The sequence below is a fragment of the Diuraphis noxia genome, unplaced genomic scaffold (genome assembly GCF_037042655.1).
Source record: "Diuraphis noxia isolate RWA-SAM2 unplaced genomic scaffold, SU_Dnox_SAM2 contig0001, whole genome shotgun sequence".
Taxonomy (NCBI): Eukaryota; Metazoa; Arthropoda; class Insecta; order Hemiptera; family Aphididae; genus Diuraphis; species Diuraphis noxia.
In genome coordinates this window covers 93,770,261-93,783,290 of record NW_028301711.1, presented here as the reverse complement: position 1 = coordinate 93,783,290, position 13,030 = coordinate 93,770,261, and the positions used below count along the sequence as shown (strand labels likewise).

The following is a 13,030-nucleotide window of genomic DNA, read 5'->3' as shown; positions in this document are numbered from 1 at the left end:
ACAAATATTATTAATTATTATACTAACTGTATAACTTGACTTTCTTGACTACATGACTAGGTGCGGAAAAAAATACGGTGCTTGGTGTATTTAGGTTTGATGGAACCTCAGTTCACGTGAGTGAGTAACTAGTAAGTGATATCAATGTATCTCTGTATGTACTTTTATATACAAATTCGAAAATAAAACTGTTTTCAGATAATTTCAGTTTAAACCTGAAACCTTAATTCTACGTAAAATCTAGGTCTTAGTTAAGTTAATGAAACATTAATTTATAAGTTAGTAGCTAACAAGCAATATATTATTTTACTGAAAGTTGTAAGTTCCTATAAAAAAATATAAAACTTGAACATCTTATTTTTAATTACTGTCTGAGTATAGTTACAAATTTTGAATTTTTATCTCAATATTAGAAAAAAAATTGAACTTTTATAACTGCTCCACCATGGATTATGCATTTAGTGCAATTTAATATATACCAGCTATAAAAATGGTAATCACTTTTATTTTGGAGGATGGTTTCAATATATTATAGTCATACTATTGATGTATTGTTTATCTAATATTTAATATTTTTTTAATTTGTCAAGTTCTCATAGTTATATAGTAGCCAGTAGGCAGTGGCTTTTATAGTAATAATAATAATAATGATGATGAAATGATTACTTGGTGGCTTATTACTAATCAAATTAATTCAAAATGTATTTAGTATTGTTCTATTATCATAATTTGTAAGGTTATAGGATGTTAATGAGTAATGAGTTTTTCATATTTGTTTTTATTCGGATACATTGCAAACCAATTTATAAATTCGTTAGAATTTTATTTTGCATTTTAAGAGGTTTTGGGAAAGAGTGCTTATTTATAATATAAATGTGTGTCTTGCATATTTATTTTGTTTATTTTGATATAAGCTGAGAAAAGTTAACAATTATATTTTGAATAGACGGTATGAATAAATCATAGGGTTAGAGATCTATGCATTTGAGTATCGCATATTTATTTTTTATGAATTTTCAACGAAATGTTTTTAAAGTAAAAAATTTGTCGCAAGTGCATAGTTCATTAGGTACCTGGTACTTACTATTTTAAAACAACCAACTATTGAATTGTTCGTAGTTTTTAAGTATCTATACGGGCTATACGGTATTAAAAGAAATAAATCACATTTTGACGATAGGTACCTATTGCCCGGAATAGGCGTACAACAAAATTATATGACAGGGAAAAGAAAATTCGCAATTACAATAATAAGAACAATAATACATTGAAAAGGATAAACCTAGTAGGTATATTACATGCAACACAATACGATATTTATATTGAATACAGATATTAAAACATAAAAAATAAACATTTGTTGATTATCTTTACTCAAGTCATAACCGTATACGCGCATACCCAGCATAATATTATGCTGATGTTTTCAACACGTCGGCCCAATCTATAACCGGTTCGCCTAGCTCAAAGTGTGATCAATTGGTTTTCGACGGTTCTAGATTCTTTTTCGTCTTTTTGTTGGACTTGCAGAACTTGCCGAATAACGTCCTCTTTTTCGGTTTCTCTGCGACGTTTTCCGCTGCTGCTGCGTCGACACGATCCCACTCACCCGGCGCCGACGGTGCAGGCTGTGCAAGCGTTGCCGGACTAGCTAAGGGCTGTTCTGGTTCAGACGAACCAGCGACGTTGGTCGTTGTGCAATCGGTCGCAGTTGAAGGCCGTTCAACGCCGATGTCGTCCAGGGCCGTTGTCTGGCAGCAAGCCGCCGCGTCGTGGTCCTCGTCCTCGTCGTCGCCGTCGCCGCTGCTTTCCGTAACGGTCACCACGAACAAACGGTCGACGATCCGTCTGTAAATGCACGAGTGCCGGCCGTTAACGTCCGAGAGTTCGTCGTGACTCCGGTCGCCGAAATACTCTCGGAGCAACCACCGTTTGCAATCTTCGCACAGCGTGCTCGAGCTATTGCACCGCCGATCGCCGTTACCGTGATTCGGGTCGTCACTGCCGTTCTCGCAGTCACGGACCACGGCCGTCGAACTCGGTTCATCGGCCTTGCGACCGCCGTCGTGCTCCATCGGCACGTTAATGCCGGCCGAGACCGCTACGACGGCCGCACCGCTGTCCACCGCTGGCTGGACTTCTACGACTCCACCGCCGTCTGTTACCGGGGAGACCTCCGAGGCCCCTCCGCCGCCGGCCACCGTGACCTCCGAGGCCCCTCCACCGTCTGCCCCCGACGCCCGATCGACCGCCGATATCCATATGGATCCCCAGCGTAGGCACACGCTGAACTGTTGGCCGCCGGCAAAATACGTGCCTAGTCTGATGGAGCCGGGCATAAATCGTTTCTCGCGGCCGCGCCTACGACCGCCGGCTCCGCTCGTCTCGGCGGCCGGACCGCAGATCGTCGACTTGTGCGGCCGCGGCCTCCTGTTCGGATCCACCTCGTAGATCTGTCGTTCCGGCACGCCCCGCGCCGACAATTCGCCGTGCAACATCGCCGCCTGTTCCGCCGGCACCACCAGCACGTAGTTCAATTTCAAACTCGCCTCTAGACCGCCGATCCCCGTGCATCTGCACTCCGTCGCAGTCATGTCCAAGAATTTCACACGCAGAGAGACGGTGCACGCGACGTGATCGCCGCCAATCAACAGAATTGTTGATTCGAGCAATATCTACAATGTCGATATTACTTGTATGTGTTGTACGAGTCATTGATGCCGTTTCCAAGGTGAGCTTCGCTACGCAACCATCACCGTTATATTACTACCTACCTATATTAGCAACTTTTAGTACCTAGGTATATAATTATAATATTCATAACTAGATGACCCGGTGTCGCAGGCATTTATTAGGTACCCCCCATATTATTACCCCCCGGGGGGGGGGGGGGGGTATAAATCACCTTAGGTAATAATCACCTACAGTAACAGGTGATTATTACCCCCCTCCCCCTATATGATTACACCGGCAATGCTTCGCTATTGCAAGATTTCTCAGATATTAATTTGCTATATTATCTTCTGGATGTTAGATAATTATTTTTATTTTAGACCACTTTTAGCCACGTCTCCGTTGTAATGTCGCAATATAAATTTCGGATTCTTCATAATGTAGAACAAAAATTACCTATATCGCTTGTGTCAAAAGCAAAATTGATGCTTAATGCAATTTTTTTTATTTAATAGATTTAACGTACCAAGAGCTAAAATTAGAGTTTGTGTATATGTACATTTTGTAGGTACCTATATAACTATGGATGGAACAAAATACAAAAGATATGAATATGTCAGTATTTTGATTATTCAAAGACTTAAAAAATGTCTATATATGCGGCATATGAATTGTTGTCATTGTATATAGATCAGTGTCCAGTGATGCCCAACCCGCGACGGTATTCTGTGTGGCCCATTACAAATTTTTAAATCAAACAATATATTCTGAAAAAAGTAAAATTATATTTATTTGTTTTACAATAGTATAAAGATAATAATAAAATAAAAAAAATACATATATTTGGTGGCCCGCTCGAAGATAATTGCTTACCGATGTGGCACGCTGAACAAAAAAGGTTGGGCATCACTGGCCAGTGGCCGGTATTGATAGATAGGTACTCAATGGTATATTGCGCAAGGCTGGGCAAGTCAATGATTTTTTTAACTCAGTTAAGCAAAGTTAACTATATTTTGTTCAATTAAATTTAAATTTAAATTAACATATTTTTTAATACATCAATTAATTTTAAAGTTAAGTTAACAAATTTTGTTAACTTAACTTCAATTAATAAGTTGTTAGTAAAAAAAATCATTAAAAAGATTTTAAAATAACTAATAAGTTAAAATCACACACGTATAATGCACCACTATTTGTATTTAGGTAGGTATTTTTGTAATAAAATGGTTACAATTCATGATAATCAACAATCATAAAAATGATAAAATAAGATATTAATAAATATTAAGTAATAATAATAATTATTATTATTATGATTAATAAGTACCTAACAAGCCTGATTTTATTAAACGTGACTTCGTGAGCTCGTAGCTATTGATATATCTTATACTATAATAATTTGGTCATACGAGTGAATAAATGTCACATTGTTACAATGTTATCTCTATATTATAAATTATTATTTTATTAGTACATACTTAATTAATATAACATATTAGTTGTTTTTTATAAAAACAATTACGAAATCCTCTTTTTTTCCCAACAATGTTTTCTAGTATTCTACGAATTTTAAATCGACGAACCGTTATAGACTAAAATATATTCTAGATAAAATGAAAATTCAAAATTAACTTTATCAATAATATTAAAAAAGTAGAAATTGATTTTAAGTTAACGTAGATAAAAATAAGTTAGGTTAAAGTTAAGTTAATTAAAACAGCGAACTAGTAAGTTAAGTTAATAAGTTAAAAATTAAAAATTAACTTAACTTTTAACTTATTAACTCGTTAATGCCCAGCCTTGATATTGCGTATTAATTATGGGATGATTTTATAGGTATCATTTTTTGGTAAGTACCTATATTGTACAATAAATGATGCAACTGAGGTGAAAGTAATAATATCGTGGTTCCCTCCTAAGTTGCGATACCACAAGGAAAAAAAGTATATCGGTATATGCATTATTAATACCCAGTAAGAGTCTTAGGCTAGTCGCCAGTTTGTAAGGATTTATTTTGAGACACAAACTAAATATAATTATCGTTATTTTCAAAATATAATATAATAAGTAGGTAAGTTAAAGTAACTTTATTAGTTATTACTTTTTATGACGATCCCACCAAATTAATATAAATATTATTTACTCTAACTAATCAGGGGCGTCATTTTAACTTTTTAAAACGTATGCTAATAAGAAGGTAGGCCAAAATAAAATTTCAGTATATCAACATAATATAAACTAAAGTTATAACGAAAAAAAAATGTTCTTGCCAAGCTCAATAATTGTATGCTTTATAAATCTAATGATTTAATATAATATCAATATCATACACTCACAATCGCGAATTAATATTAATTTTTAATATTAATCCTTACTACCTTACCCATAACCATATTCCATCATCGTATTATTTTATATTACATAATGTATTATTCAACGGTTTAATTTTGAGTATGCAGTATTGTTAGGGCATAGTGATTACACTATTATTTATTTTGCGTTGCTATAAATATAAATTATAAATAGGTTAGAAATATAGAAACTAGAAATATAGAAAAATATAGAAATATAGAAACTTAGAAACCCAACGTAACATAAAATATAACCTACTACAACTACTACAACTTATGGACATAGATGATAGATGCTGATGCTTGAGACCAATCATACATATTATAAAAAAAAATGATAATCTTATCAATAACAAATCTACAAATTCCTTCGACTAAATTTCAAAATGGTTATACAGTGGAAACTCGCTCTTAATTTAGGCGCATGTAAACTTCACCGATTTCAACTTTTTGATTTTACAATGATGTGTGTGTGTGTGTTTTTTTTTTGGAGGGAGAATACATTTTGAAATTCCCAGTAGTTTTCAAAAGCACCGGGAAATACAAGAAAAAGTTAAGAAACAAAGGGAATTTTTACACAATATTAATTTTTGAGAAAATTGGTTTTAGATATTAGTGTAACTCTAAAACAAATTACTGTAGACACATGAAATTTTCACTGAATGTTTATATTGGCATTTTCTATACATGATAAAATTTTCAAAACTTTCTATGTTATTCTTAGAAATTTGAAATTTGAAATTTTCAATCTTTAAGTTTTATTTTTTATAAATGACAATAAAACCTTATTCGTTTGTTAAATGCTTCAAAATGCAATACAAGGCTCCTTATAAATTGTTACAACGATGGGTAAAAGATATTAAAAATATATTGTCACAATTTTCTTTAATAAGCATTTAAAGTTCAAATTTTGACAAAATACGTAAAACTCGCGAAGATTTGTAATTTTTTCTGAGTTAAAAATTCATAAAAATGTATCTTTTTAAATCTATGATTTGAAAATTTAATAGAAGATTCTCCATGAGTTTGTATAATTTTATCAAATCAAAAATTTCTTCCGGAAAGTCAAACTAAATTTTTAAGAGCATTTGAATTACAACATTGAATAATCACTCAATTTCTTTTGTACCGATATTCTTATATTTAGTTGTTATTTAAAAACGAATAAATTTAGAAACTTGAAATTTACAGAATATGTTTATTTTACCAATTCAATTTTATCAATTGATATATTTGATGATATTTTCAAAATATTTCAACTATTTTTATGTTATTTGTAGACATTTTGAAATTTTTCTTTTATTTTAGTTTTTGATTCTATAAATGTTGATAAAATTGTATTCATTGGAAAAAAAAATTGAAAATTTAAAACAAGGTTTCCCATAATATTTGATATAATAGCAGTTGGAAAATATTAAAAATACATATGCACATTTTTTTTAGATTCTGAACGAAGTGATGGATGTATTGATTTTACAATGATGTGTGTTTTTTTTTTTTTTTGTGTCTGTGTACAGCATAATTAGTCGAAATAATGCTTCGATTTCAAACTTTGGGGGTGGTTTCCGATGTAAAAGTGAAGATCCTTGGTGCATTATACAGGTCAAAAGTTAACATTTTTCAAAAAAATCGAGAAAAACAAAAAAAAATGACAGAAAAACGGGAATTTTTACGCAATATCAGTTTTTGACCAAATCGATTTTTTTATATGGTTGTAATTCAAAAACTAATCACTGTAAATACTTGAAATTTTCACCAAATATTTATGGTAGTGCTATCTATATACAGTTTAATTTTTTGACTGTTTTTGAGTTATTTGTAGATCACTGAAATTTTCGACTTTTTTGAGAATTTTTTTTTGAAGTGTCGGTAAAAAATGTTGGATGACTAAAAAAACTTGAAAATTTAATACAAGGTTCTTCATGAGTTGTTCTTATTGTAGCTAAAAAAAATTAAAAATCGTAAGTCACGATTTTTTTTAATAAGCGTTTATAGTTCAAAATTTTACGAAATCTGTCGAAAACGCGAAAATTTGCAAGTAATTTTGAAGTTGAAAAATCATAAAAATTTTTGCGTTTATAACTAAGGATTACAAATATAACACTAAGTTTTCCAAAAGTTTTCCTTCAAGTAGCTATAGAGAAAACTCGAAGCATCATTATAGGAAAAATTTTAAGTGCGTTTGAATTTTAAATTTTTACGAAATAGCCTATCGATAACGATTTATCCTGAAACAATTTTAAATATTTGTTAATTTTCAAAAAGTATAAGTCCTAGAAATTTTACCAGTTATTAGGATTGGGGTTTTCTTTACATGATTTAATTTTCAAAATATTTTGACTTTTTTTGAGATATTTATAGACGACTGAAATTTTCAATTTGTCTGAAAATTTTTTTTTGAAGTGTCGATAAAAACTTTTTGGCCCTATCAAAATACTTGAAAATTTAATACAAAGTTTCTCATAGGTTATTCTTATAGTGATTAAAAAATTATAAGAATACATAGGCACAATTTTTTTTTATTAGTATTTGAAGTTCAAATATTGACTTAATACGTAAAAATTACGGCAATTTTCAAATTATCTTAGATCGAAATTCATAAAAGTTTTTCTTTTTAATTCTATGATTTGAGAATTTAATACAAGGCTCATAATATATTTTTACAATAGCAGTTGAAAAATAAAATAAATGTATAGCCACAATTTTTTTTCAACATGTATTCAAATTTTAATTTTGACAACATACGTAAAATCACAAAAATTCGTAAATTATTTTATCCTAGAAATTCATAAAAAATTTTCCTTTTATACCTAAGATTTGAAAATTTAATACAAGGCTCATTACAAGTTTTTCAATCTTTATCACAAAAAATATGTCCACCGGAAATTCAAATTAAATTTTTATTAGCATTTGAAGTTCAAATATTGACAAAAATTCGTCAGAACCATGAATATTTGCAAATTATTTTGTAGTTCAAAATTCATAATATTGTTTGTATTTATATCTAAGGTTATAAAATTTAACACCAAGTTTTCCACAAGTTTTGCTTCAAATAGCTATAGAGAAAATTTGAAGTGTCATTATAGGAAAAATTTTTGAGCGTTTGAGTTTTAAATTTTTATGAAATCGCGTAATGATAACGGTTTATCCTCAAACCAGGTATTCGTATATCTATAATAATATAAGGTATTATGAATTATGATAACTACATGATAACTACACTAATTGATTAACTATGCCTTATGCAAAATGCGACTTAATTGAAAAATAAAATATTTATTTCAAAATACAATATATGACAATATTAAAATATAATATATCCTAGATTGACAAATCATCTCCGTTCAGAATCGTTTTTCGTATACAATGATACCTATAATTGCATTCAAATTTAATCCCATCCATTACAGTAACCTACAGTACAGCAGAGCGACATCCACGACTTACCCGCTTTTTTTTTCTGATAACCGTTTAAAGTTCAAATTTTGACAAATTGTATTTAGGTAATTGAAAATATAAAAATTATTGAACTGTCAACAATTTATAGAACGTTGAACTTTAATAGCTAAGGATTAAACAAGGTTCTGCATGAATAATTAATTCTATAGCAAAAAAAATTTAAAAACTATCCACACACATTTTTTATATAGTTATTTTAAGTTTAAATTTGAATGAAATTACATATTAAATAACCAAGAATAACAATTTTAGTTATATTTCAGTAATTTAAAAATATTATTTGTGGGTACTTGAAATTTCTAGAGTAAACTTTATATTCTAATTTTAATAATTAATGTCGTTAATAACTGAGTGAGTCGGGTACATAATAAATCTAATTTGATTAATTTGGAATTTATTTTTAGGTACCTACATTTTTTGTTATTATAACAATATAATTAATCTAGTATAAAACTATAAAATATCCTAGAAAGACAAACCGTCTCCGCTCAGAATCGGTTTTCGTATATACACTGATATTATTTCATTTAAATTTAATAACATCCATTAAGGTAACCCACTTAAAACATACTGAACAGCAGAGCTAAATCCATTTACACGCTTTTTTTTATGTGAATACCAGTACATTTTTTTACCTGAAAAAAAAATCTACCTATGGTTAAATCCTCAAATTAAAGCTTATTTTTAGTATAGCTAAACATCAACTGTCTATCTAAACGACAATTCATATAAAAGTAACTATGGCTGGTACATGTACAAAATAACAAGGTAAAAATATTTCTATAATGCAATTCGACAAAGCTGCATCTAATCATTATATTATAGCTCAATTTTAAATGTTATTCAAGTAATGTTTTTTTTTTTTTTGACTAGCTAATCAGTAATCACCATTCATAACTATATATATATGTATATTTTGCTAACTCAAGCGATCAATTTTAATTATCATAAATATTATTTTTAAATAAATGTAAAAATAAATAAATATCTAAATATTATATGTATACATAATATATATGTATATAAATAAATATTTATATGTATTATTGTATTTTATTATATTAAATATGTTTATTTATTTGACAATATTAATACTACTAAATAAATTAATAAATTAAATAAATAATAATAAATAACAATTTTTAAGTCATAATTTTAATTTAATATTACCATAAAATATACTGATGAAATTTACATTTTTTTTTTATTATGGTAAACATAATCCATGGACAAAATTATTAGATAAATCAGATTCTAATAAGTAATAAATTATTATTCAACTCGCAGCAACGAGAAAGAAAAAAACTTGGTACCTATTAAGTAATATAATAATATAGCACTAGAACTATAGGTATACAAAATCAATGTCGTCATGCTGTTGCGCCTTAAATAACCAACAACACCTCTTCACTTACATATCTCTCAACCAACAAAACGAACGCAATTTGTGATCTGAGTGATCGATGAATTTTATTATTTACAATTTCTAAGATTTTAGTAAAATGTAGAAAGTAGTAAAGTACGTTACTAATACTCAATATTTGTTTAATAAGAAATACTGTCTCGAAATATGATATCAAATTATAGCAAAAAATGATAATATTTCTAGATTTAAGTAGAATAATTTAAGATTAAACCTTACGAGAAAAAATTAAATAATAAACATTTGCGTTGAAAATAATTTATTTTTAATACCTACCTAATGTATATTTGCTTTTCGAAAGAATAATGATTTTATTTACTTTGTTGTTATGATATAAAATATTACTTGATTAATTATTTCTGAGTACCTATCTACATTTAAAGTTTTAAAGAATGTTATTATGATTTTATGTATACAATGAACTCTATATCAATGCAATTTTTTTACAAAAATTAATTTAATCTACTGAGGTATTAATGCTTGATGATAATCTAAATTATTTTGATCACAATATTGTCATAAAATATACATAGTAATGAATAGGCCAGGTGTGGCCAACTTGCAGTTAGCGCCCTAGTCGTATGCGGCTCACATTTTATTTAAAAAAAAAAAACAATATTTATTTATTAACGATAAAAACATAAGAATTATTATAAAATGTATTTATCATAGTATTTATCCATGCGGCTTGTATTAATTTTGCCACCCCTGGTATAGGCTGTCAGGCCGTCTTCGCTCAGGATGATTTTTCGTATACAATGATTTTATGTTTGAATGCAAATTTAAGACTTACAATGCAATGTGTAAAGTGGGTCACTGAGACTTACTCGAAACTTATGTACAGCGAAGTGGTAACCATTTACTCACTTTTTATTATTATGTATTTATACATTCATATAAGTTAATATTGTGTTTATAAATATATTTTATATCTACTTAAATATTAATTAATATTAATTTAATGAATAACATTTATTTAAAACCCTTTTTATTATATTTTTAATTGTTATAAATGTTATCACTAATGATTTAAATTATAAATTATTAGCATTTATTAATGTCACATGAACAATTTCAGGAATACCGAATAGGCAAACTACTAACAAATTATTCAATAACTTTCATCTCAATTCATCGAAACATTTTTACCGGTAAATTCTAATCTCTAGATAAAGAGTATATCACATCATAGATCACATCAAAATTATCATTATAATAGTTAAAATATCTATAAGTTTAATGTTATTTATTCTAAATTTATTTTTAAATAGCGACCACACACTAGTATATAGAAAGATTATAATATTATATAAATATATAATAAAATGTATATAACGTTAATACAATTGGAGAAAATGTTGTAACCTACGACCTACCTATTAAAGAACCATTCAGGACGAAACGAATTTCATATTCACATCAATATTCTAAAATAAATATTTAAAATAGAGAAACATTTATAAAAACCTTAAAAATTACAATAATAATCGTTATGCACTAAAAAGTGTTTAAGGATCCCATCAAATTGTTGCTGTATAGTAAATATCGAAAGTACCTTTTTATTGAGTAGGCCAAAATAAAGTAATGCTAACATAGTTCCAATGTCCAATCCATATTAGTAATTAAAGCCTTGAAAGAAGGGATGGTCACCAATTCATGTTATAGACTATTATAGTATTATATATATAATTATAATAATTACAGCAAAATATAATAAAATACATAATATAATTATTTAAGTATAAACACATACCATAATTTAACAAAACATTCAAACAGTTTTGGTTAGAATAATGTAACTTATAAGTTGTTATTAACTGCATTTTTTTATTTTGAAATATAAAACAAAAATATTCTGAAATTTAATGTCATTGGATTTTCTTTTTCTTTTCTATGTTCAGAATAGAAAGTTAAAATGAAGATAGATGTTAATCTATAGTTGAACATTAGTATCTATATTATGTATCAATGCTTCTCATCTCTCACAGTCAAAAACGATCATCATTGCGTATAAATAAAAGATGGCTTAAAATTCTATGAGGGCACCCGAGGACCCAGTCACCTAACTATGGCTATGCCATGTAGTTGACTATTCGTATAATGTATTTGTACCCAATTACTTATCAAAATTATTAGGTATTGTAAAATAAAAACAATAAAAAGACTTATGGCTACCAAACAAAATATTATCGAATATAACGGTCAGTTTTAAATTTCTAAGTTATATCAATATGAGTACTCGACTATCAAAAGATCGCAGGGTCAGTCCCAACAGCAAATAAATAAATTGTTGTTGTACAGAATAATAATGAAGTGGTCCTATGAATAAAACCATGGCCGGACATACTTAGAGTTAATGGAAATCAACACATAAGAAAAGCGACTATTATAGGTTCATTTATACTTAAACATATATTTCTTTAATATTTCACAATAACAATATGTGTAGATTTTTGTTTTTTGAAACTGTCGTTTTATGGGTAAGCGTATGTAAGAGTTCCCTAAACAACATTTACATAATATTATAGGTACCCACAGTCTACACATATTATTATCACGTAACAATACAAAAGAATTTTTAGATGCTAATCAGTGATCGTTAATAACCACAGTTTTATATTTTGACATTTTTTACGAGGTTATTTTATAAAATAAAAAACATAATTAATATCGAACCGCCGGAACAGCAAAACACATGCGGTGCAGGACAACAATATTATTATAAAAATAAAAAAAAAATTCAATCGTAGGTACATTGGCTGGTGATAAAAACATATTATTATTATTATTGTTGTTGTTGTTATTTTACTGGTTTGTGTTAAGGAATTCGCGTTTTCAGCATAGAAGACAACGTGGCGTATTCCTTAGGCTGCAGACTCGGTGATTTTTTTAACGACAAATGCGAGTAAGCCATATTATTTGACGGCATCACGGTGTTCGCGCTTCTCGACCGCTTCGATTTTGACAAATTGAACGGTGAGTTTTCCCGAGACAATATATGTTGTTTGGCATATAGCGCAATCCCGATTTCCTTGTGTCCCGCCTCCATGGCAATACTAAGTGCCGTACTTCCATCCTGTAAATAATAATCAAATTAGTAAATAAAAATATATACCTATGTAAT

General features: G+C 29.0%; 1 protein-coding gene across 1 annotated transcript in view; it reads right to left on the bottom strand.

Annotated features, from left to right (window-relative positions):
- Positions 1-12,292: 12,292 nt before the first annotated feature.
- Kank (KN motif and ankyrin repeat domain-containing protein 2 kank) overlaps positions 12,293-13,030 on the bottom strand; it is a 55,717-nt gene continuing 54,979 nt past the window's right edge. The window contains exon 13 of the mRNA XM_089215896.1: positions 12,293-12,982. Within this exon, the coding sequence (XP_089072022.1) occupies positions 12,725-12,982 (258 nt within the window). The 3' untranslated portion in view covers positions 12,293-12,724. The remainder of the gene's footprint in view (positions 12,983-13,030) is intronic.